The sequence below is a fragment of the Desmodus rotundus genome, chromosome 5 (genome assembly GCF_022682495.2).
Source record: "Desmodus rotundus isolate HL8 chromosome 5, HLdesRot8A.1, whole genome shotgun sequence".
Lineage (NCBI taxonomy): Eukaryota > Metazoa > Chordata > Mammalia > Chiroptera > Phyllostomidae > Desmodus > Desmodus rotundus.
This window is the reverse complement of record NC_071391.1, coordinates 13,973,953-14,001,370: the sequence shown is the minus strand read 5'-3', so window position 1 is coordinate 14,001,370 and position 27,418 is coordinate 13,973,953. Positions and strand designations below refer to the sequence as shown.

The 27,418-nt window shown below is 39.4% G+C and overlaps 1 protein-coding gene across 25 annotated transcripts in view; it reads right to left on the bottom strand.

Annotated features, from left to right (window-relative positions):
• PHF21A (PHD finger protein 21A) overlaps positions 1-27,418 on the bottom strand; it is a 174,442-nt gene that overhangs the window by 37,493 nt on the left and 109,531 nt on the right. For all 25 annotated transcript variants that reach the window (XM_045194234.2, XM_045194233.2, XM_045194237.2 and 22 more), the window contains one exon: positions 4,856-5,059. In XM_045194234.2, coding sequence (XP_045050169.1) covers positions 4,856-5,059 — 204 coding nt within the window. The remainder of the gene's footprint in view (positions 1-4,855; positions 5,060-27,418) is intronic.

The following is a 27,418-nucleotide window of genomic DNA, read 5'->3' as shown; positions in this document are numbered from 1 at the left end:
TAAAATACCAGTTCATCAGTTACCTAGCCACATTTCAAATGTTGAACAGCCACCTGTGACTAGTGATGACCAAAATGGATGGCGGATATTTCCAACAGTGCAGAAAGTTCCGCTGGGCAACGGTGCTCTACACCAGCGGAAAGGACCCCCCTCTCCCGGACCCAGATCCAGACAAATTCCCTTTGAATTTCTATTTCAGTGTCTACATTAGCACTTGTGTATTAAGATGTTTGGTTATAGGCAATTTTTTATTTCCATTCTCTTCCTTAAAATACATATACACATGCATGTATCACCTAATCTTTTAACATCTTTTTCTTTTAACCAAAACTTTAATGATCTGGCCTCATCTATCCCTTCACAGCCTAATCAGCAATCCTGATTAATGTCTGTGATCAGAATCACCCAAACCTTTGTTTCCTCTGCTCTGAGTCAATAATGTAGGAGTGGCTTACCCTCCTCGCTCGCCACTGCCTCCTCAAATGTGAAATGGGAGTGAAAAGGGAAAACTCATATTTATTTTGGGGGTTAGCAGGTCATCTACTCTCTATCAGTGATGAAAACCAAATAAAAAGTTAAATGCTATTAATCATTAGAAATGTTACCGTAATAGAGCAGCAAGGACGGACCTTACATTACCAACTAGCTATTTGTAGTAAGTGTTTTTAACCCAGGGTGATGTCAGCTCTATCTTTCAATTTAAAATTATAGTCTAAACTTTTGAAGTGGCGAGCAAGTCCCACCAGATGGTACGCAGTCCAGGTACTTCCACGGGTACTGAAGTAAGGCTCTAATCAGCAGCACTCGGCGATGTGGATTTTAAAAACAGTTGTGCATGTTGTTACTGCTTTAAAAGAGGTTAATATACTTTTGTTTGAAACTTCCTTGGTTCGGGTACGGTTGTTTTAAATAACCCTAGAGGGATTAAGTAAGACCTCAAACTCACCTGAATTATATACTTACCATTAACTGCAACACTTTAAAAAAACACAAACCTAACAAGACTGTTCATATCTTAGCATTTTTATTCTACTTTATAAACATTCAGTTGTGGCTAATTTCACTCCATGTATTTTAGCATCTATATAACTCTTTGTATATGCAGGCACGAGATGTAGTATTATATGCATCAAGGAAAACTTTTTGGAGAATATATTTACTATCTAATATACTCGGTATTGACACAGGTATTATCTGAATTTTTACTCCTGGTCTGGTGCTTATTCTATTCTAAATATTAGGAACATAAAATTAATCTTGGAGTGTAGAGTTTAGATGACAAAGAGAATCTATAATTTTGAGATTCAAATCTAATAAACACCTCTGAACTGTTCTGGCAGGAGGAAAAAAAGAGAGGAAAGGTATCCAACAACAAAGAAAATTTTCTTACGGAAGCTGTCCTGGGCCGGCGCACGCTAACCCTGTATGACTGCCTTCAGGAGAAGAGAGCAGTTTCCCCACAATTGCATGAAGGGTTCTTTAATTTTGACAAAACCCAAAGTGCATGAACTAGAAGTTAATACAGAAGTACACGGCAAGAAGCACTAACTGCAAAATCCTTTTCGTTATTTTTTATTTTTTGCTAAGTTATTATTGTTGTACACCTACAAAGCATGAGGTATTGATTGAAAACATATGGACTCCAATGTACAAATCAGAACTTAGAGTAATGTGTGATCATTACTGTGGGTTCTAATTAACTTCCACACCTATTTTAGACTATTTCCTTTGTTTAATTTTGAATGGACGGTCACTGTTGTACCCTCAAACAACTGCAAATAGACCTCTTCTCCTTTTGCCTGCAGGGGTTCATTTTCTGTTTGGTTTCATTAACTGCATGCTTCTTTACATTTGTATTACATTTGTGAATATAAGTTGAAGGGTATGTCTGCGCTCAACTATTCTATTTTTTCATTTATTTCCTGTAGATTGAAAAAAATTCAAAATATGCACACAAGCATGAGCTGATGTTAACTAAGGGACCTGGCCCCCCTGCCCCCCCCTACCTTGGTACATGCTAACCTGACTTACAATAAAAAACCTTTCTCCTCCCTGCCCATGCTGTGATTGCTACTTAACGGTCACTGCTTTCTGAACTTGATATTTAATATATGCCATATACAATTTCTCATTTGTCCTTGACCTCATGAACCTTTGGGAGTCATGTAGTGACTCCCTACAACTGCCAAAATTCCCAAAAGTTCTGTCATGCATTGGGGGGCTTCCGCAAGCTGGCCTCTTCCTAACTTCATGATTTTATCTCCCTCCCCATCACTTCCCGAAATCCATGCTTCAGCCACACCAGCCTCCTCTCTATTACCTGAGCACACACTTACTTTTTTGACTCCATACTTTTGTTCACATTGTTCTCTACACCTGTGATGCTCTCTTCCCCTCTGCTCATCACTGAAATCTCACTTATCAGTCAAGGCGCGGCTCAAACACCACCTCCTTTATGAAGTGCTCTCTGACCTGTCCACTCAAAATGACTCTGTCCTCTGGTATTTTCAGAGCTCTTTACTGATACTTTCGTTTTATTCTTCTTTGTTAGCTGTTTACATCTTCCTCTCCTTTTCTAAAGCTTTTAAATTCTTGAAGACAGAAATTCCGTCTTATTTGTGAATCTATCCTCTACACTGACTAACACAGTGCTTGCACATAATAAAAACTCAATAACTATTTACAGAATGAATGAAAGTAATTATAGTATACCAGATTCTAGGCAGGGACCATTATTACCTCTCTGTATACCAGCATCTAGCACATAGAGAGTACTCAATAAACAATGCTTGATTGTTTACTGTAAAACCAAAAACCTAGAGGATCTTTTGGCTTTTAACATTAAGCATCTGCATTATATAAAACAAATAATATAAAACAAACTTAACCAGATCAATCAAATTTATCAGGTGGGCTCCAGGTGGAGAGATGTCACACAACACTGTTTTGGGGACAGGCCTAGGGCCCTCACTGTCACCACCTCAAAGCAGTACATAATTCAGATTATACCAGGAAGGGAATAGCTATTATAAGTGTTACTTAAGTATTTTCTCTAGTATGACATGAAATGTTACTTGAACAGAAAGTTTCCAAGGGTTAAAGAAAATTCCTATGTACCAGAAAATAATGAAGTCTACCACGCTCTTTCCACATAAATCCTTTCGGATCAAACTGTACTTTGGAAAGAGAACAGCCCAATTCAACCCTGTTTAAAAGTCCAACAAAGTAATCTGATAAACAATCTTTCAGAAGAAGGACAAGTTTTGGTCAGGGGGTTTCAAAAGTCAGTTTGAATACCTAATTTGCAAATAACCTTGGGGTGAAGATTAGGGTAAACATTTTGTAGGCTGCTCTAACCATCTGACTCACAAGAGGGATTCTTCATTTCCCCTTCTCTGGCATTTTACATAATGTTGGCATTTCTTTTTCTGGCACTGCATGGCAGTACAGAAGAGCAGAGAATGAACGAACAGATTTTTCAGCCAGAACATCTGGGCTCAAATCTTGGCTCCACTACATATGACCTACATGATTTTAGGTAATTCTTTAATCTCTCTGCCTTAGTTTTCTTTCTTTTAAGAAAGAGAGAATAGTAATAATGATAGTAACAACAAGGACAACAACATCTTCCTTATTAGGGTTGGGGGGAGGATTATGTACGTTACACATGTAAAGCACTTAGGAGAGTACCAGTCTGCAGTAGCCTCTGTGAGCTGTCACCTGTCTTTAGTGTTTTCATAAGGAATGCACTCTTCACTTGCAAAATGTTGTTTACGAACGAGCCCAGGGTCCACAAACAGTGAGGAACCAACTAGCAATAACTTTCCTTTACCTATAGAGATACAGTGAAGACTTGGTGTTGGTGGGTCAGAGGTACCCACACTTAGGTTTCAAAAGATTTAAGAGCTTCCATCATGTGCAATAATGAGTGCATTAAGTGTGACTGTGTATTTTTCTGGAGAGGGGATCCAGAGTTTTCAAGAGAGTCTTAAAGGGGTGACCTTCAAGGATCAACAACCACTGCTCAACTGTCCCATTTTAAAAGCTGTGCCCATATTACATCTAAGTGCATGGAGATCAAGCTTGAATAATTTTCTTAACTGAAGGCCATTCCCAAATATGTCCTTTTTGTGTGTCTGGACTGCCTCACGATCCACACGTTCTATGCGGTTTAAACGCCCTCTGCAGTCAAATCATTTGCGCAGCTACACCAAGTTAGGACGTTATTAAGCTTCTACTCCTTAGTGCTAGTGTTGACCTGCAGCGTCCATTTCAGATTTCCTTCAGTGTATTAGAACAGATTCATATTCTCATGAATATGGACTTAGAAATGAGTATTTTGTTTCTATAAATAATGGAAATATATCACCCTTCTAACTGCCTCTTTCTACTTGGTCTCACGGGCCAAGTAATCCTGTAATATCTCCATGCGTAATTGCTAAGAATTCCAGAAAAACAATTTGAGAAGAAGTGAAGTCACACAGACTTTATACAGACTTTTAGAACAAGCTCAAATAAATACTTCAAGAAATTCAAAATAAGACTTTACTTCTGTTCTTATACAGAGATACAGTTTTCCTTTGTCACTGACTACCTTTCCCTCCTTTTTGAACAGGTGGTAAACCATTTCATTTCTGCTCCTTAGTAAGGTTATTTCCTTTTACAAATGAATTTCAAGTGATTCTTATCCTAGATACGATATGATATGATAGGATATAATTAATATAAAAAGTAACCAGAATAACTTCTGTTTAGAGCTAGTTAAGCTTAATAGCCTGAAACAAGACCCAGCTCACATGACCAGTAACGCGCTGACCTACAACACGGAGCGTGCAGAGCTCCACCCACACTTTACCTGTGACGCGGTCAGACTGGGAGAGGGTGCAGCTGACTGGGCGTGGTGGTGGTGGTACTGCTGTTGCTGCTGTAGCTGCTGTAGTGGTTGCTGCTGTGCTGTTTGTAGTTTGTTTTCAGATTGTGGCAATGGCTGTATTTGGAACTTGTCTGGTTGTTCTTGCTTTACCATCAGATTCTTCCGTAGCTGTTCAACTACTCGCTTCTATCAAATGAGAACAAAAAGAAATAAAACCTATCAGAATATTGTTTTACCAGCTGTAGAGAAATATGCAGCAATCACACGCCTCTGACATCTTTAATATAAAACTTGTTACAACTAAAATTTACAGATACGACAAATAAGGAGAAACCCATGGCATAAGAAACATTTTTATACATAAAGGGAAACTGAGGCATGCACATGAGTAAAGTTAATGGAGGTCACATAGCAGAGTTCAGATTTCTTGAGTATGATCAGCTGAGCGCGCTAGGCGGGAAGGGCAGGACAGCGGAGCGCGGCAGTGAAGCTGCGACTCTGGAAACGTAATGCCTAAATCCAAATTTCCGTTTTGCTATTTACCAGTTACATGACATTGGCCAAGTTACTTAACTTATCTATGGCTGTATTTCCTGTCCTGTAAAATGAGGTAACTAACAATATCTTAGGGTTCTTACCAGTACCAAACCAGGTGGTAAATGTAAAGTACTCAGAACTGTTATTGACACATTGTTGGTCATTTTGCTTCTTGCATCTGACAGTATAGATACCAGCCATACTAATTTTTGTTAATCAAAGAGTATCTTGTATCTATCCCAGAGTCAAACATTAAATAGACTTTTAAACAAAGAACTTGATCTCATAAATATGCAATATAAACAAGACATTCTATTTACTGATTTTTTGTGTGCAGGAGACAGACAGACAGACAGACACTGATTTGTTGTTGTACTCGTTTATGCACTCACTGGTTGATTCTCGTATGTGCCCTGACCCGGGATGGAACTCGCAACCTTGGAGTATCAGGACAGTGCTCTAACCCACGGAGCTGCCGGCCAGGGCCTAGACATTCTAACTCACTGAAATGTGTAACTCATGAACTGGGCTTCTTAGCCGGGGTAGGCTCTGTAGAAATGCATACATTTATTTAGGCAGAGTAGGGATTTAGGTACATGGGATGAAAATTTTAAGGTTTGCTGAATTTTCTAGATCTTGTTCAAATCTAAGAAAATGTGTACCTGAATACCTTCATTACTAGATATTACTATATATAATATAATTATATTATAACACACAATATAGTAATTATAATACAATTACTAAATATTATATGTAGTAATATATTATATTACTACATATAATACGTTTCAACAGAATCTAAGTTCCGTGAGGGAAAGGACTTTTCCTCACAACCGTGTCTGTGGCTACGTCAATGTCCTCATTGTCTTCACATGATACATACAGAGACGCAACCAAAGACCAGCAAGCGGCTCAGACAATGTGCAGTACCCATTTGGGGCCAGACTTGGGGTCTGACTCTCCTGCTCTCATGGCAGAAAGAAAGTATAAGCAGCACCCCTCTCACACACTTTCGAGCAAGTTCACCAATTAAGGTTTGTTCTTTCTGATAAAAACAGATTGTCATTTTCTAATACAGATTATGAATAGAGAAAAGGAAGTGAATAGAGATCTTTAAATAAAGAGTTAAGTGAAATTAGAGAGGCAGGTTGATTTTCAAATTCCTGCTTATGATTCTAACCAACTTCACAGCACGTATTCTCTAAAGAATCCAAACCTGCAGGCTGCTTGCTTAACATATTTGAATATTAAAATACTTACAAAATGGATTTTTAAAAAGTTTAAGTCAATGTAAAATACATCCTTGAAAGAATTTTCATTAGTTTTATTATTGACTTTTTTTAGGTAATGAAAATATCATGTAAAGGCCAATTTTGGGGGGGAAAAGTCTGCTATACTTTATACTTTGCTAGCACTTCTTCTTTCAGTCATTAAATATTAAACATTAAGAAGAAAAAAAAGGATGCAGAGTTCAATGTCTCTACAAAAACCACCTGCAGAATAAAAATGCAAATTAATAAAAATATCAAATGCTCATAAAAATTAACTTACACATCTTCAAAATCCTATTTCTCAAGTATAAACAGCAGAGAAATTGAACTGATATAGTTTAGGAGAAGGGAAAGTAATAGTAGGGGTGCTATGGATTAATTCTGAGTGTCACAGGTAGATTTTATTGCTTGGTGACTGCCAGACATTTAACAATTAAATAATTATTTAGAGGTGCTGTTACTCCCCCTCCAAAATATGTTAATCAGCATTAATCAAACATAACAATAAAACAAGCGAAAGTGTAACTCAGTAGTGAGGGAAAGGGACTCCAAAATCTTTATTAAAAAAAAAAACAACACACAGTCAAATAGGAGGAGAAAAACCAGAAGGAAAACATACAACACAAATAAAAATAAACTTTGAATACAAACAGCACAGGAAATTAAATAATTACTATACCAGGCACAAAAGGAAAGGGTGTTTTTCTCCTCTACAGCCATCCTTAGGAAATACAGTGTTCTCTACTGGCTGCCTAAAGGGGTAAACTACAAGCAAGAGACAAAGCCCGGAACCCACTCCCAGTGTTGTGTGCAACAGAAGGGAACAGTAGGGGAAAGAACAAGAAAGGGATGCAGGCTAGAGTACTCTGCAGCCATATGGCTAGAGCAAGGTGACGACCAATCAGAACCAGAATCAGGAAAGTGGGAGTAGTGAGTCACAATGCACTTACAACTGTTCCTCCCCCAGGGCCTGAAACAAAGCCTGTGCAACTTGTGGGGGGTGGGAGTGGGGCAGAAGGGTTCGAAATGCTTGCACACTTAAATCAGTCCTTGAGAAGAAGGGGGAAAAGGGGGGGGGGGGGAAAGAAAAAAGAAAAAGAGAGCTGTGTAGATTGGACACGGGTCAGATCATACGAGCCGGGTAAAGTGTTTTGAAAGAAGGGTCTGGTAGGTTTCAGAGTGCTGCTCAGAAACGCAGGGCTCCTGCACACCTTGCTGTGTTTACCAGACGGCTAAAGGAGTATTAAGCTTGTAGGTGTGCATGTCTGTGAATTTTTTTTTTAAATCAAGATTTGGGGGAAGTACTGATACCTTCTGTAACTTAAATACCACTGCATTTTGAAAACCAACTATCTAAAGTCAAGGGAGCCCTGGCTGGTGTGGCTGTGGATTGAGCACCAGCCTGTGAACTGAAACCTCGCTAGTTCGATTCCCAGTCAGGTCACATGCCTGGGTTGCAGGCCAGGTCCCTGGTTGGGGGCATGCAAGAGGCAACCAACTGATGTTTCTCTCTCACACTGATGTCTCTCTCTCTCTCTCTCTTCCTCCCTTATTCTCCCTCTGAAAATAGTAAACAAGGTCTTTAGAAAAATAAATGAAGTCAGGGGAGCTCTGTGGTGGAGGAGCACCTTAGGTGTCCAGAGACTCTGCACACGTTTCAGGACTGGCTAATGCAGGAGAGCTGCCGACTTTCTAAGTCCCGCAGTCCAGTCTTGTTCTAGTTCATTCTTGCAGACACAAAAGTCGCATTAACTCCAGCAGGACCCCAGTCTGGGTCAGTACCAGTTGGGGGGTGGCAGCATGAGGCTAAAGGTATAATTTCTCATAAACCTTAGCTGTGTGGTATATCAAGCAAAGTTCCTAAGCATCCTCTCATCTCCACAGAAAGTGAGCCTATACTTTTACTATTATGTATTTCAAACAAAGAACTCAACTTCTGCTGGTCAATAATGAAGGTTATGCTGGCATAAACAATATGATATTTCAATGTTATTCACATATAAAAGAGAGCTTTGAAGCTTTGTCATTCGTCATTCATACTAAGTTAATGAGAGTTAAAGGAGGAAGAAAATGAAAGAGGAAAAGCTGGAAAGAATGAAGGCAGAAGGGAGAGAGAAAAGTTATAACTTATCATCTTCTCTCCTTAATATATTTCCTATAAACAATGGCCAATGTGCCAGGCGTCCGGAACGGCTACTGCCACCCCCTTCAACCCATCTGTCAAGAACAGCTCCACAAACCCAGATGTAATTCCCAGCCTCAGATTCCTTGACAATGGCATCACTAGGTTTCATCAGGGCTTGTTCAGGCAGAAGAGTTCACACAGGCTCTGACACTTCAAGTCACAGTTTCTGAGACAGGTAGTCACAGTGATCAATATTGTGACATTCAGTGATGCTATCAACGTGTTCACATGACAGCAAGACAGATCCCAAAGAAAAATACAGGAGTTTATGGGTCCAATTCAAGAGAAAATCAGGTTCTTTTTCTCTGAAGTCAACCACGCCAAGTTCCATGGCCTTGGTTAGCACAGAAGAAAGATGGAGAGATGGAAGGACAGCCCCCACCCCTCCAGGCAAGCCACCAGTTTCTTCCTGTCAAACTCTCACACAAATTTTAGAAAGCTTCTCTCGAAAGGAACTCCAAGCACAAGGCCCTGTCCTCCGGGATGACGGTGCTTTAAGTCTCTGCTCTTCTACAGTCAGTCACTAGTCACTCCACTTCTTTATGTTCTAGTTGACTTTGACTGTTTTATATTAATTACGAGAGGGCCACACCCACTCAGACATCTTACATAGTACTGCCTTAAAAATTCATCTTCCCCCCCTCCGTGAATCAACCATACAATCTAAAAATATGACCTTCACCCTTCATACCAGAGGCTCACAGAGACTTAAACAGTCAAACAATCCAGAAAGTCAAGGGCAAATCTTACCTATCTTCATACCTACAATACAGTGAAACACTTTTCCATGTCTTCAGACTCACCAATTGCTCAAAAGTAATTGGAGAAACTAACATTTGTATGCAGAAAAACTAGCATGAAGAAAGTCACATTTGTTGACCAAGACAGAATTTATTCAAAGCAACAAAAACTTTCTATTGCCTGACTGAAATTCAATCACTGCATTTATAAGTAGCACCAATATTCATCAACGCTGAAATGCAGCAAGGAGACTTGACGAGTCTTCAGGACGCCGCAGGTACTTATCATCCTCTGAAGAACAGGGTGTGTGTTTCTGGCATAGCAATGACAAAAGTACCACCCAAAGTAAAAGGTATGTGCCTGCAAAGTAAGTGAAGGTTCCACCATTTTATGAAGCAAAATGCAGGGAAGAGCAATAAACTCAAAATAAGCTCCTTCTTAATGCAATAAGTGAAATTCAGTGAGAGAATAGGCACTGAAGTTGCTAAAAGGAATGTTCCAACGGAGACACACAGGCTGGGGTTCTGACAGTAGGGGAGGAGGGATATTGGTGGCAGTATCTATAAAAATATACTTAACTAAAAATAACTGTGCCTTATTCATTTTGTAAGGCACTAGAAGGTTTCCCCCAAACTCTCTACTATCCCATTTCGGGGTGAGTATTAACATATGGCTTTTAACCTTTTAAAACCTTTTTAAAGGAGATATGCCCTTTAAAAATGCCACCTGTACGAAAGCAGTGGTACCTACACTCTCATCTCATACAGCGAACCGCGTATGTTGTCTACTGAAGAGGATTTGTTTAGTCTTAGTGAGCTGGGAACATAATTATTTTATAGCTCTGCAAGGTGTCATAGAATCTGTACGGTACAGTATAAATGAATTAAGGAACAGCAGCAGTTGGAATTATCAGAGTTTATTTTCGATAAAGTTCAAAATTCTCTACATAGATGCTTAACAGATGGTGGAGAATGCGTATGTCATGGTACTGATCAGACTTTGGCTTACTTTTTTAATTAAAAAATATTCTTTAGGGTCTACTCCTCAAAACACACATACATACACACACAGATATTTATATCAATAGGTTTTACATCCCATCTCCACAAGAAAATAGACCTTTTATTAATATGAATGGGACTTCTACTCCATCTCCATGGGGGATTAGCCCCTTTATTTGATGCCCTGATTGAAACGCAGTTTACATCCTTCTTGTTTAGTTCATTCACACTCTCATAGGTAAACTCGACCTCACCTCCCCCTACTCTGAACGCAGGACTACGAAGGACTGCTGTGGTCAAACTCCCGCCTAGATGTAGAGACCCTTCGGAGGAACCGGGGATTGCCTTTAAATGGCACCAAACAAGAACGGACACAGCTGTTGTACACAAGAGAGATGTGTAACATCCCACATGGAACGTAGTCAGATGCTAGAGCACAACAGTAAAAACACGCAGACTGAAAAAGAGCACTGCGTGCTGGAACGGGGGTTCCAATGTATGTCTCCACAATGAAAGGCTGGGGGAGCAAAAGGCAGAACCCAGCTGGCTTACATTTAAGTTCTCTACATCTCTTTGAAGAACTAACCTATACTGTCCTGCTTGCTTCAGAACAATTCTGAGGATCAAATTGAAAGCTTAGGAAACTGTTGAGGGCAGTGAAAAAAAGGGCTGATGACCAATGAATAATACAATCTGTCTGGCATGAATTTTTAACTCAGAGCAACAGCTAATTAAATGTGACTTTTATTTCTAATGTCAATTGTATTTCAATCACTGGATTTTTAATATAGTTAGTTCCAACTACTTTTTAAAGTGAGCATTGCCCAACATACAGGATTAAGAAAGAGAATGCTACCCGTTGCCTTTTTGTTTCAGAAATCAAACACACTGGGAATATTTCCCTGTGTAGAAATCAAAGCACAGCCCAGATTCCTTACACCTCTCTACAGTGGTTCGGGGCTGATTTTGAATGTATAAGACAGATGTCCAATTTAAATGTAATCTGACCCAGCAAAGACCCTAGAAACAGTAATGAGGATAGCAGCAACAACGTAAGAACCATTTACAATCTGCATAATTTAGCTACTTGCTAATATAAGGTAGCGCCTGAATCACTGTGTTTATAGCACACAATGAGATGGACAGGGAGGCTAATCATTTGTAAATGCAGCTGCACTTCAGCAAAATGCACGCCCCTCTGTAACCACCTGTTGGAGACCTGCGTCCCCACCAGCTTGTCATTCATCACTCCAAGGCTCTGCCGCACAACTTAAAAGGCGGCACTGCCCTGTGAACGTCAGCTGTCCCACAGGCTGCAGAAATTCTCTCACTGTGCTGTCCTGAAGCTGCTGTGGTCATCTCACAAGAGTTGTGATGGGAAATGGCTGCACAGTGGCTGCCTCGGACACGCTGGATATGAAAACACAATTTAAGCACAATAACGATCCTGAAGTCAGGGTGTAGGAGGAAAACCCCTGTCATTTATGGAACACTGATCAGATAAAGCAGACTGTTTTGCCTACTCCAGCCCTGGGCACAATGTGAGATAATGTAGGAAACTCTCTTCACAGAAACACAGGACAGAATCAGATGCTGAAAGAGGCAAATATAATAGATTATTTACCCAAGCTCTACACCGAACACATATACTAAGACGCGGACCGATCATCTCCAAAGGTGAGGATACCATTTAACAATCCTCAATTCTGCAGTTTTTCTTGAGAGAAAAAAGACACCCCAATGGTATTAGAACAATATACTATATATATCAGGTCGGATACATCAGGTAGAAAATAGTCTATGGTGAAATGCAGTATTTTCCTCATACTTAAACAAAAGTAAGTTTTATACAACACTAACACTGATACTTTGATTTGGGAAGTATTTTAACAAAATCCTGAAAAACATAGTTTTTATCATCTACTATAAACACACAGATTTTTAAAAATTCCAAAGCTACTGAATGAGTAACTCGTAATCTCACAAAGAATTCAGTATTCCAGTAGTTTCATTTATCATGGAAGTATTTGCTACGAACACCTGAAGAGAAAAACGAAGTGCTACAAATTTACTTTCTGACAAGACCCCACATAACACAACAGAGGGAGAGCAGCTCCATCGCCCACGCGGGCTGCCAAGATGAGGGATGGGCACCTTCAAGGGAGTGGAGCTTCAAGACGTGTGACGAAGGGCGACCTGCGCTACTCTGTTTAGTCTGGATTTTCTACCTCAGAGGCGGCAGACACCTGAACCTACCTTTCAGAATTTCAGAGCAATTTCAGACCTTTTTTTGTTTGAAATTGTCAAGTACTAGAAATTTTACTAAAGAGATATAGAGAATCAGCATAATAGAAGAAAGCATGAATAATTTCTCGATGAATAAAAAATATTATTAAAAATTTTAGTATTTTATTAAATCTCAAGTGTGAAAAAAAATTTTCACTATGAAAATCACTAAATAAAATCGACACATCACTGTATGTTCGAGTCTTTACACACACACACATGTGCACCATATCCTCCAAGTTTCAGAAAAAATGGAATGGCCACGGTAAAAACCATTTGTTATTTTTATCTTCTTTTAGTTTACTTTTTAGTAGTGAAGGTGTAGCTCACTTTTTTACTATATTGTTCTCCAGTTTCCTCATCCAACAACATTACCGAGGTGCAGATTCTTAAGAGGACAGTGAACTGAAGTTTATTAAAAAACAAAACAAAAACAACACTATTTTTTAGAGTAGCTTGAAGTTCATGGTAAAACTGAGTAGAAAGTACGGAGAATTCCCACACGCCCCTGGCCCCTCACGCACAGCTCCCTCAGTGTCCACACCCCCGCCAGAGCAGCGCATTTGTTAAACTGATGAACCTACACTGACACACCACTATCACCCCAAATCCAGTTTATACTAGGGTTCACTGTGCACGTTGTACATGGGTTTTGACAAATGTATAATGTAGTGTTACACAAAATAATATCACTACCCTAAAATTTCTTTGTGCCCTGCCTATTCATCCCTCTCTTCCCCCAACACCTGGCAACCACTTATCATTTTACGGTGTCCATAATTTTGCCTTTTCCACAACGTCATTTAGAATCATACAGTAGACAGCCTTTTCTGACAACCTTCTTTCACTTAGCAATACGCACTTAAACTTGCTCCATGTTTTCTCATGCCTTGATAGCTTGTTTCTTTTTGGTGCTGAATAATATTCCATTGCCTAAATGCACCACAGTAGTTCTCTTGATTTTTAGATACAGTCTAATATGGCAGCTGCTGAGTTCTATAATGGTTACAATAGAAACAACAGCAATAATATCAGATAGATATCACCTGCCACCTAGGACACTGAGGCTCTGAGCATCTAAGTGACTTGACCCAGGTCTCAAGTTAGGGATAGAGTCAGACTTAATAGTTCTACTTTCTGATATCTAATCCCATAGTCCCCCACCATGTACATACTACATAATATAGCAAACCACAAAAAAACCTAGGGGAAAATAAAGAGAGGCAGTATTATGCAGTAGAAATAATACAAAGGATCAAGAAATATGAGTTCTGGTCTCATCTATATTATTAAACTAGGTTTGCGACCTTGAGTAAATTATTTACCTTAGTCTTAGCTCCTTTTTAAAAAGACTTTATTTATTATTCTTAGAGAAAGTAGAAGGGAGGGAGGAAGAGAGGGAGAGAAACATCAATGTGTGGATACCTGTTGTGTGGCCCCAATCGGGGACCTGACCTGCAACCCAGGCCTGTGCCCTTGACTGGGAGTCGCACCAGGGAACTTTTGGTTCACAGGCTGGCACTCAGTCTACTGAGCCACACCAGCCTGGGTGGTCTCAGCTTCTTCACTCAGTCTCCAACGTTTTCTGCTTAAAATTCTATGAATCCCTGAATGTCAAGAATACAATCTCTTGATCTGTACTTTCTACCTCTATAAATAAGCACTGTATACAGAAGACTAAGGCTCACAATGATGACCCTAACACACTACAAAGAAGCTAAATCATTAAAGAATGGTTTCATTCAGGGATGGAAAGTTCACATGAACAGGGGTCGGGCAGGTACTGTATGTGAGTGACGCTGGCCAGCTATGACATACTAAGGAGGGACGGGGACTAAGGTCAACTGGAGAGCGAGTGCCCTGTCAAAAGACACTAATGTAAAAATTGCTTTTAACGTTTTGAGTCAAATAAAATATCTTTGCTAGTTAGATTAAGCCCATGGGCTACCAGTTTTCAATTCCTAGACAGTAATTACATTTGCTGAACTGTAGTTACTAGGAGAGGAATCAACCACTCCTTAGAAAAATTTTCAACAACAGGAGGTGAGTCAAAAGGATTTCAGATAACCAGAAAATTAAAATGGCTTTCTGGTCGATCAAAATTTTACTGCCATAAAGACTGGGGTGTCACTTTTAGTGGGAAGAGGCACAAATATAAAAAACAAGTATTCAATGGGTACTGAGGAGAATATGGTAAGATAAAACATCTGCAGATAAAAGGAAGACAGATAACTATACATAAAATATAAGGAAAGAATGAAAATTCCAGTAATAGCATGTTCCATAACTGTGGCAACTTTATCAAAACAGTTTAAAAGTACTTATAGACCATTTAAACCCCTCCCCATCATGTAACACTGGCGTAAGAATGAACTGAAATCAGTTTCTCATCACCAAACTGTAGCTGTCTTCAGAGCTAAAGAAAGCAGCTGTTTAAACAGCCATTGTAAAGGTCCAAAAAATGAGAACTACCTTGTTGAAGCTGCCCAGGGAATTCTAGTAAGCAAAAATGTAATAATCAGATCTGGAATCCAACCAGAACACAGAAACATCTCTTGCACTTAACTGGTTATTGTTTCTGAATACTGAGATTTTTCAAAATCATTTACATGATTAAGAAGAAAGGAATTCATGTTATAAACATATGGATTATTTAATAATTTTTCAAGAATCCTATTTTCTCAGTGAACCCTACGTAAACCCTAAAAGGAAACAATTTCCTAATGATGTGACTTTTGTTTACTTCAAGTAATTATATGATTATACAACTCTTTATGATTATAAATTTTCACACCCTCTTATCAAATAAGATTCTCACAGTTGTGTGGGGAGGATTAAGGCCACTGTCATGTAATTGATTCAGGCAGGGGAACGAAGGCATGTGGTGACTGCTGGCCAATCAAGTTGCACAGCTACCTAACAGTAAAATGGGCATTAGAATATGGAGTCCCTATACTCTAGAGAACTAGTCTGAATGAAGCTCTGTTCACTGGACAAAGGGCTGGAGTTCATTTGTCTGAGCCAACCCTTTTGGGGCTGACAGGAGGCTGGGTGATATCCAAGTGGATGAAGTGATTATAGAGTATACGGGGGTGGGGAGCTGGGCCAAGGGAGAGAGATATCCTTTGCTGGACGTCAGTCTCTAGATACAATAAACAGCTAGGAATTAAAGACAGGCTGTTGAGAGCCAAGGAAGAAGAGTAACTTGTCCAACTAAGTGAAGGGGCCAAGCAGGAGAAGAGCCAGAGGATACAGCCAGGACAGGAGAGACAGGGCAGCCGCAGATGAGGCAGGGACAGCCCAGAGATGGGTCTGGAGCAATTACACGCATCACATCCATTCAGATGAAGTCCCTATAAACTGCTCTGAGCACTTTATAGCGGTGCTGGGGATGTTCTTAAAAGGACTGTGCAGTGCTGGGTAACTTGCTCCAAAATGCCAGAGACTGTATTTCTGTCATCAAAGATACTCTCTCTGGCAGCTGAGCAGGGATACACTCTGGAGCCAATCCAAAAGAATGATATGCTTCCTCTTCTATGAAGTATGATGGACATTTTTAAGATTCTGTGTCTAACCTTCCAGTCTCAAGCCAAAAACTTCAATTCTGGAATGACTTCAATTTAATAAATGGAATAAATGCTGACAACATTTAAACTGGTAAAGTGTTGGGTTCCAGTGGGTTTTTAAAGGGGGGAAATCATAGCAAACTTTACTTACCAGCCACTAATATAAAGCTAGGTTTAAATTTTTTATTCACTAACAGACTTACCTCACTGCCATAAAAACTATACAGCTATTTTGCTTGTAAAAACAGAGCACAGATGATCAAAACCCATATGCAAAGGGGCTGAGGAAATAACATTATAAACCACACAGAGAGGCTTTAAAATCAGCGTCTCTGCCTTCAGAGCAGCTGCTAGAAATCCCGGCGGCCCCTCCCCCCCACGTCACACAAGACCAGGGCTCAGTCAGTAAGACTGCCGTGCAAGTGACACAGCTATCACTTCTGCTTAGTCTCCACAGGCCTAATGTATGCGATGCTGAATTTACTTATCTTGGTAGGCAGCACAACCTCGCCAAGAGTGGCTATGTTTTAAGCCTGGTAAGAACAAGATGTCAGGGGTTTTGTTGTTGGTGCATCACTCTGCAAACACCTTATTTCAACTCCATGCTGAGCTGGCAAAAGCACTAAATCAACCCAGCTCCGCAATCCAGCTCCGCTTACTCTTCAAATGTTCCAGTGGCAGGACAACAGCTACATTCACTGGCAGCGTGACACACCACCAACACAGATTTGTCCAGTTACCGCACCCTTTGAATGTCTCCCTGATCCTTCTCTGTCCTCGTTCCTCCCAGCTACGTTTATCTTACTAAAATTTCCTGTAACATTTTCAACCAAAGGACATAAGAATGTAACTCAATCTTGAGACCATTAGAAGACATGTAATCTCTATGCTACACGAAGATCCCGAGAGAGAGACCTGTTAGACAGTACCTAGGTATCCCACAGCCCACTCTGCTTAGATGCTGATCATGAAAAGAGATGATTATTACTTCCAACCCTGTTAACCCAGCTGACTCAAGGAGGGCTGTGAGGGCAAGTGCGATGGGCCTGCTTGGAGAAAGCAAGGGTATTTGTCACCTGATGGATACAGTGGAACAGACCTACTCGTGTGCAGGCTGTCAGCCTTGTCCCTAATCAGAGGGGAGAAGGCATCTTTAGGAAAAGAAAACGGAACAAATTGAGTGGAAAAGAAGAAGTGAGATGAAAGTACAATGTTTAACACGGAGCTTTTCTTGGTGGTTGAAGGTGTTCCTTTCCTAACCGAGACTCCCTGAAACAGGAAGGAATCATTCCTACACAGGGGTGCACACCTATACTTCACAGGGTGTTTGTTTGTGTGACAGTTATACTGTCATAATTTTAGAGGGTTAAACCTCTGCTCCCAGGTTTATAAAAGATCAGAACACTTGTCACTCTTGGTGCAGGTGGAGGGAAATAGAGTTGGTTGAGCAGTTCATTTTTCTTTATAATTACACTCCATTAACCTTCCACATGAGAGCTCCCCTGTGCTTTCATACCAGCAGCACCAACTGGCTGCATTTGATAAGGCTCTACTGAGTCTGCAACACCCGCACATGCAACAAAAAGAACACTTCGATACTGCAGACTTAAGCAGAAGCTGAACGCAGCTCCACCACTCCTCTACTTATTGGCACACATATTCAGCTCCATTACACACATGTAGACAAAAACAAACCAAACACATGAAGCTGGAAACCAGCAAACAGATGATGGGAGCTTGTTTAAACCAAAAGTGATTCGAGAATCTTCTGATAATCTTTACAATAGTAAAACCAAATTTATTATTATTTTTCTAACCTTTGATAACATAGCATCTCATAAGAAATGTATTCAATTTACCAAAGCTTATAGGGGATACAATTACAGGGTGACCTATATTACAAGTAGGTCATCTCGGTGTCTACAGGCTGCGTCTTGTGAAGGTAGTTTACCTGCTCCAGTATTTCTCCTTATGGATCTTTTAGTAACTCATTTTTTTGAAAACTGGTTAAGAACTAGCACTAAGTCTATCTCTATCCTTCTTGACAGTGGCCATGTAAGTAATTTCTCTTTTTGAGAGAGAGAAGACAGAGAGACCTATTCTGTTAATGCCACATTCTCCTGGAGTTTTTAATGCAGTGCCCGGTATGCTACTTTCCACATGCACAAAGGTAATTAGTGCTGTCTCTACCCTGAGCAAAGGCTGGTGTTACATGCTTGAGCAGGTAAAATGAAAGCCAATTTGGGAAGTAGGTGCTGGCACAATTAATCTTGAATAAGATTATTTGGGAAACAAAAGGTAGCTATATTTATACCTCTGCCCTAACCAATGGCATTCACAGCCCTCTCAGCACCTTGGAGTGAGGTTTCCATGGTAGTTCGTGTTTCTGGGCACATCCCCAATCACAGCGACCTAAGGAAGGTCAACAGGTATCCTGACAATGCTCCTCACTACTAACGCGCTTTCTCTGGCAAATGTACGCACTGAGGATGTTGGTCTACGGTAAGTGGGATCTGACAAGCAGAGAATTAAAGTATAGGAACTCAAGTGGTACAGCACTTCCTTCATCAAATGTTATATTTAAAACACTTTTCTAGAGATATGAAACCACAGCAAGTCTTGTTTCTGAAAATTAATGAGATGCTTAGTACTTCTGAAAGTGTTTGGCAGAGAAATGATTGTTTACATTTACATTTTGAAGATGGATGATTAAATCAGGGAATTCTACTAAACTCTTCCTTCTTTTCTATGCTTTATATATGAAATGGAAGGATTTTTCCATTAATATTTTTTTTCTCCTTAACACCGTAACAAACTTCGGTTACTGCATGTCTTTATACCACCACCATGGTATCCTTTTAAAAAATGTTTTTCTTAATGCAAATATCAGATTTCTGCTTACAACCAAATAATTCATAATTCTTTAAAACCCAGTATCAAAGACACAATTTATTATTTTCTTGCTGCACGTTACCTGCTGAAGCATTCAGCAGAATGATGTTGAATGATCACACGCCAAAAGATAAAGCCAGCCGTGCCATAGGAAGCAGCTCCCAAGGATGTTGGTTTTTCACCGTCCAGATCCAGGGACAGTCAGATCTCTCTTCTGCCTAATAATGCATATTTTTCATTTCCCAATGAATAGAATTTCTTTCACTAAGCACTTGTTTTTCAGTCTGAAAGTGGCATTAAAATTCTACTCTCTCTAACCAGGTGAAGAATCAGGCCGAAGCCACTCTACCTGCTCGGGATCTGCTGCTCTGACCCACTGCTGGGCCATCTGTTTACGTGTGCCACCTGTCTCACAGTGGGGATCACCCCGCTGCTGGGCAGGCCTGCCTCACGCTGCAAACTCATTCTGCGGTCTCAACCTCCCTCACCAGCAATAGGTCCTCTTACCGGAACCTAAACCTACAGCTTCAATCAACTCGAGTCAGTCCTTATTCTACTGCTCTTGTACCAAAAAAAAAGGCATACCACAGGTCCATGCACAAACAGATCATTTCTGAACACGGCTGGTGAGGAAGATGGCAGCACAGTTTTGCTCGTATCGACACATTGTAGCACTATCAGCAGTCATCAGCCTGCTACCCAGGCATCTGCACTGTGGACAGAGGCTAAAAAGACCACTGAATCCTAGAGGACAAGAGCATAAACTGCAAATACAAACCATTCTGTCTTCTTTGTTTTAAACATTGGCAACTCATTCATAGATGGGTTTCCATCTTTGCAATTAGCACACAAATTTAAAGCAGTATTAGAAAAGATTCTCAGAACATCCTTTGAAATCACCCGCAACTATAAATTTGCTTGCTGTTTTGCATGTATTTTGCTAATCATTCATCTTAGATTTGAAAGGATATTAGGGCCGTGAATAGGGTGGTGGGCAGTATAAGGTTTGAAGACATTATTTACAGAGTATCCTTACAGAGCATATAGTATTGCATTAGATGTTGTGGTATAATATTAAAAAGTTCAATTCTTAAATAGTTCATATAGCTATTTCAGGAGATAGAATATACACATGCAGAGGAATTATAGTATTTCTTACAGAGCATTAACAAGCAAAATTATTGGAAGATTAAATATGTAGACAGAGCAGAGAGCAGTAAATAGGAAGAGCACAGTCACAAAGAGAAGATGAGCAAACCCGGAAGAGTGTACATTCTGAGTAACGCTAAATCCGAGAAAAAAATTGAGACAAAACAAATATGGGCTATCAGCAATAATTAAAAATTATGATTTTGGAGAAATGGAGTAAGGCAAGTTTACATGCTAGTGGTTGATTGAACAGGTCCCTTAACAGATAAACAAATAGGCGCCCAATGAAAGGCATGTATACACTTCCACTGTGCTCTATTCTTTACATTTAAGAAGACTGTTCTTTGGGACTATATTAATAGAATGTAGAATTATCTACCTTGTTTCTAACAAATGCACATCTATTTTTAGAAAGTAAATTTTAAAATGTATCTATAGAGGACCAAAAAAATGCATTATTTAGAAGGAGGTGAATAGTTACTGGATTGGTGGTTAGAAGACCTGTGTTGATAATGTGCAGAAATATACCTAGAACCATAGTCGAACAACTCAAACATTCTATTGCTTTTTAGCAACAAATAACTGGTGATGACAAAGCACAAGGAAGAGAGGGACCAACACCCACATGAGAACCTCTCCATCTCAGTGGGTGAGAAACCCATCACTTTTCATTTCGTTCAAGCCCCACTGTCTCCAACGTGCACAAACGTCTTAACTTTTCTAACAAGGAGGAGTCTTAGCGGTGGTGAACGGAAACGTTTGCTTGTCCTGCTTCTCTGTGCTATGGCAGAGCCACAACCTCCGGCAAGGCTGGCAGTAATATGACATTTACTAAACAACAGGCGACGCCTCTAGTCTTTTTTTTTTTAAGATTTTACTTATTTATTTTTAGAGAGGGGGGAGGGAGAAAGAGAGGGAGAGAAACACAGATGTGAGAAACACAACACACAACTCAGGCACGTTCCCTGACTGGAAATCGAACCAGTGACCTTTGTCTTTGCAGGAGGATGCCCAGCCAACTGAGCCACACCAGTCAGGCTCTAGTCTTTTTTAAACAGACATTGGGAAATGGAAATAATGATCTAGGGAAGATTTTAATTTTTAAACTGACTGAAGAATTGAGGGTAGAATGTTAACCCTCTCAAGTGCTTGATACTTGCAAAAACCCAGAAACAACAAACAGTACCCATCAAATTGTAAGAGAAGGCAGCACACTTTAATAAAGGAAACAACCGGTTGAGCATGAAGAAACTGCTACATCATTTCTCACACTATGCTACGAAAACGCATCATTCATGTCTACACTGTGTGTCAAGGAATATAGCATCATTTGGAAACTGTTGTTCTCTCACAGCTAAACCCTGTCTCTTACTTACACTCTCCTGGGAGTTGCAGATACGGTAATGTTCATAGCACTTCTGAAGTCACTGCTGAAAGTGACCGTTAGTTGAGATGTGGGATTAACGAAACTACTTAATTACCGGTAACTAGCTAACAGTCAAATTGTAGATGTTGTTTAAGGACTTTAATGCTTTCCTTTGAAAAAATAATAGACTTAAACTGGCACTGCCTGGTGTGGCTCAGTGGAATGAGCTCTGGCCTGTGAACCAAAGGATTGCAGGTTCAATTCCCAGATCAGGGCACATGCCTGGGTTGTGCGCCAGGTCCCCAGGAGGGGGCGCATGAAAGGCAACCACACATTGATGTTTCCCTTTCTCTTTCTCCCTCCCTCCCCCCCATCTAAAAATAAATAAAATCTTAAATCAAAAAAAAAAAAACTGACCAAGAATTCATCGAGTACAATTGTTTCATGATTTTAATCCAAAACTTCTGAAATATTCCTACTAGGATATACACATATATGACAGTTTTTCATTATTTGTTTCAGTCAGAGATTACTAGTAGTGCCATTTTCTAAATTCTAAACCTATGTTTAAATAAGAATTTCATACTCTAAACTTTGAGTAATGCCACTTCAATAGTTCAACAAATCTTAACCATCAAACCCAGACATTTTGCTAACAGGACTGAAAGAATACGCCGGGACTTATTCACATAGCTGGTTTAGAGGGAGTATCACAGCAGTCATGTATTGTTCTGGTAGAGAAGCCAAAGGGTATGTGGAAGTTGAAAAACCACCAAGTCAAGGATTCTGTGACTAGCAAAGTAGTAGAAATGGGGCTCTAAGATGTTTTAGAATCAAGTCCAATGACGGGCCATGAAAATTTCTATTCTAATAAATTACTGTAATGTATTATACTTAGCCAAAGGGCCTATCTATGGGTGAAACGACATTCACCTGACCTGAGAAATAAACAAGGAGACTACTACTGAAAGCCACAGTTGTAGTGACTTTGGTGTTTCCGCCACGTGTCCCACAGCTCCAACAGACCAGCTAATGACACAGGGGAGAAAACAAAACCTTGTTAGCTAACACTGCATTTTTATATAAGAGCACAGAAAGAATTAAATGCATTCTTTTCTTCTCCCTGATGCGTGCATTTAAAAAATTCCATTAGTATCTTGCCAATTTTTCAAGAGAAAAGCCGTGTGCATCAGAGTTAACTGGTACACAGGCCATGGGAGAATAAAACCAATAAGAAACCTTTCTGTTCTGCACTTCACAGGGCTGTCACTCGTACTAGAAAAACGTCACTTTGAAGCCCTGTTTGCATTCCATTTTTAACTAGAGGGAAGAGGATGGAGGTCTTTGGTTTCTATGGCAACCCAGATGGGCCATAATACAAGATACTTACAAATGTTCAATTGCAGGGATGCCAAATCAAATTAAGGCAGAGTTAGCACCACTTTATAAAAGCTAGATGGGGGAGAAAACAAAATACTTATGGCAAATGATGCCATTTCTAGAAGTGATTCTGAAAGATTTCATGAAGAAATCTAAGGAAAAGAGTGACTACTTTTAGTAAAAACAAATAAAACAGTAAAACTAATATATAAAAATAAAGCTCCTATTTACATGAGTAAATGTTTTCATTAAATTTGACTACTGGAAAATTACTTCCTCACTTAATGTTTTTAAAAAAAACCCTCTCAAATAACATGAATTTCATTAGTGATTTACATCATTACAATCTGGCACACAGGCTGGATTTTAATGGTGAGTGGAGCTCCTTTGGGCAACTTTTTCCTTTGCTCCATCCTCAGGATCTGTTTCTATATTTGGCTTTCATAACTAGAGTACTTAGTCCTCAAAATCACTGTGGAATGGCTAATGTTTGAGAAAGGAACTAATGTGTGACTTGTACTTACTACAACTTGTGATATTTATTAACTTTTAACAGAATGCAAGCATAATTAATTTCCATATCTTTCCATTTATAAATTATGATTCATCTGAGAACAATCCTCTGCAAACACTTCCAGCTTTCAAAATCACTATTCTGAAAAAGGTGTTCACGTGTAGTCTTCTTCATTTGAGGGGAAAATAAAATGCTTTATACTCAAACCTGACAAGGGAATTAATTTAGATCATGGATCTTGCCATTGGGGAGAGTGGGTATCACATACCCCTTTAAGATCGTAATGAAGAACTACGGACCCTACCTGCCCCCTCAAATGCCATATGTGTAGGAACATATACACACGTATTCTGCACGCATTTCAGGATGTTTAGATACCGCTCACCCCTGCCCCCAGCTAGAAACCTTCCACTGAGCATCCAGTTCACCTGTTTATTCAGGGGTTTTCTTCCCAAAAGCCAAAGTTCCATTAACAAAAGCCCAAACCTTAACATTTTCAACATTAAGTAGACTGATGTACTTTCTTGCTACTTAAAGTGCAGCTCAAATTAAAGAAATTCAAATAAAGTAAGTTAGTTCAATAAATGTGTATCTGCAGCAGAAATTTTACTAAAGCTTGAACACTGTGCGCTCCAACTCTCTGGGACTCCCATCATCAGTTTAAGTGACTTTCTGTTCTTCCCCAACTGGCTAAACCCATTTAAAATTATGAGACAGGAGGAGGTCATAAAAACAGGACTAGAATAATTTCCTTAGTAGAACCTTTAGAAAAAACTCAGATGCCTCTTGTCTTGAAAAGAAAATCTGTATACGTAGAGTGCCATTAAACAAAAATAACCATGAAAATGCTGTGCCTGCACTCAAGGAGAGAGCTTGGGCCAAAGGCTAAAACACTGTACAAACCAGGATGCTGATTTCCCTTTTACCCATCTGTGTGACTCTGGTCATCATTCAGCCTCTCTTCAGTATCAGTTTCCTCGGTTACAAAACAAGGATAATACTGGGTTGGCCAAAAAGTCCGTTTAGTTTTTTCCGTAAAATAAAAGACACCTTTTTCATTTTCACCAATGGCTTTATTGATTTGGATAATTTGAGCATGTCGGCTATCTCCCACTATTGGCTTCTAGTCGGTAGAGGCCAGGGGTGCTGCTAAACATCTTCCAATACATAAGACAGACCCACAGCAAAGAATTATTTGGCCAAAACGTCAAAGTACCAAGAAACTTCACAAACCACTTCTTGCACATTTGATCAGTCACAGCATCTTCTCCATACACTGCACAAGTCTTTATAACATTTGTTGCATTTTTACCTTTTTTGAAATAATAAAGTATAACACGCTGAAAATGTTGCATATTCTCTTCCATCTTCAATATTAAAATGACTACACAAAAATTCACAAATTTTGGTAGTTTTTAAAAAATTCATGCTAATATGACAGCTGTCACAACACAATCTAACAAAATTATTTCCAATGAAGTTAAAGACAACTAACTGTTATTACAGCTATCGTACGAAAAAACTTTTTCGCCAACACAATACCTTTGTATCCCTCACTCCTGCTCAAAGAAAAAAGGAAAAAACCTTTTTATAAAATTGGAATGATAAAACACTCGGTACTCCTAGTACTAACAATGACACTAAATAATGAACTGATAGTCTAACAATGCTGATGAACTTGATTTTTAAGACACCATAAAGCTGCCCTGCTGCCCATTATTATGATGACATTTTCACAAAGGGCAGCGTGAGAAAAGGCTGCAATTCTCACTAGGATGATGACTAGTAGTTATGGAAGATTAAAAATAAGAATGATACATTATGTAAAACAGAAGCAAAGATGAAGTATAAGCATGGCTCAGCACACTATGGAACACTCAATGTTTAATTTGAGAGCTACTGGTGAGGCCTCGCACTCAGGCCCACACAGCGCCTTAAATTGCTTTATTAGATTCCATGGATATTTGCCCTTCATCAAGTGCTTCCCATGCCAAGATCTCCTTTTCTGAGTGTTGCAACCTAATATTCCTCACGCAGGCAACCACAGTCTGTTTTGGAAAGGTTCCCTATGTCAGAAGCCTCCATGCTATTTCCATTTGGAAACACATCTTTATGAAAATATGTATCATCCCCCAAACTAAAATGCTTAGCTATATTAAGTTTCAGCTGTGAGTGATATTTTTAGAAAAGTGGTAATTTCAGAATTCTGCTACAAAATTACAGAGTTGGCTTTTTTTAATTGAGTCACAAAGTACAAAATTAAGAAGATATACCAATGATTAAAATCCTTTCTTTCCTTTTTCTTATTCCATTTTACTTAAATTAAAAAAAATTATTTTCCTTAAATTTTTTAAATCACCAAAGTGTGCATGACAGTCAGAAATTTCAGCAGATATTCATCTTTATAAAAATCAAATAATCCAATGCCAAAGAGCTCTTTATCAACAGTCCATGTTCTCAGAAATGACCTGACATCCTGGATGGTGCTGCTTTACAATGAGAACCAATCTTATTGTACAGATGCCTTGGACACAGCAAAAAATTTGCACTTTTGACCGAAGGAGAAGGATTTCACTTTAAAAAAAAAGATGTAATTTATTTTTAGAGAGGGGAAGGGAGGAAGAGGAGAGAAACATCAATGTGTGGTTGCCGCTCAAACACCCCCAACCAGGGAAGTGGCCCATAACCCAGGCATGTGCCCTGACTGGGATTCGAACAGGTGACCCTTTGGTTTGCAGGCTGGTGCTGAATCCACTAAGCCACACCAGCCAGGGTGGGATTTCACTTTTAATTAGGTAAAAAATAAGAAATTAATATAGTGCCAATTACACATCAATAAAAAATACAAACATCAAATCATTATGTTGTACACCTGAAACTAATATGATGTTGTATGTCAACTAAACCCCAATAAAAAGAAGAGACATTGCAGGTGGGGGCAGAGAAGGAAATGAAGTCCTTGTTTGAAGATTATATTTAAAGCTACTTGAAACATGTAAGTGATCATATTTCATGAACTAAAACATTTGATCAGTGGCTATCATGGAGCATCCAATATCCTTTTCTGCAACAAAACAGTTGTAAAGAACTGTGTTCATTTGACCTCTTATCCAACAGAAACTCACTGTCCTTCCTACTAGTTTGCATACCGCAGAAGCGTTTGTTTTGTCGTAGTACTGAAGCTTTACTGTGGAGGAATGCTATGTTTTGTTAGGACTGGAGCATTCCATTAAAGTGTCTACTCAAGACAAAGGAACTTATCACTCAAAGATCTATTTGTGAAATACAGCTGATGCATCCTGAAAAGCCAATCTCTCCCTTTCTCATTTACTATACTCATACACCTACATACACTCAAAATTATTCCTCTTCTTTCTTAGGTCTACTCCCAGGAAGAAACGCAAGCAGGTAGATAAACTCAAGTGCTATGCAACAATGTTTATCTTTCTCCTTTACAACAGTATTTCTCTGTCATCAGAAATTTCTCTGAATATGGAAAGTGAAATTATGCAGTTAAATTTTTTTATCCTCACCTGAGGGCATTTTTTCATTGCTTTTTAGAGAAAGAGGAAGAGAGTGAGAGAAACACCGGTGTGAGAGAGAAATACTGTTTGGTTGCCTCCTGTACGCGCCCAGACTGGGGACTGAACCTGC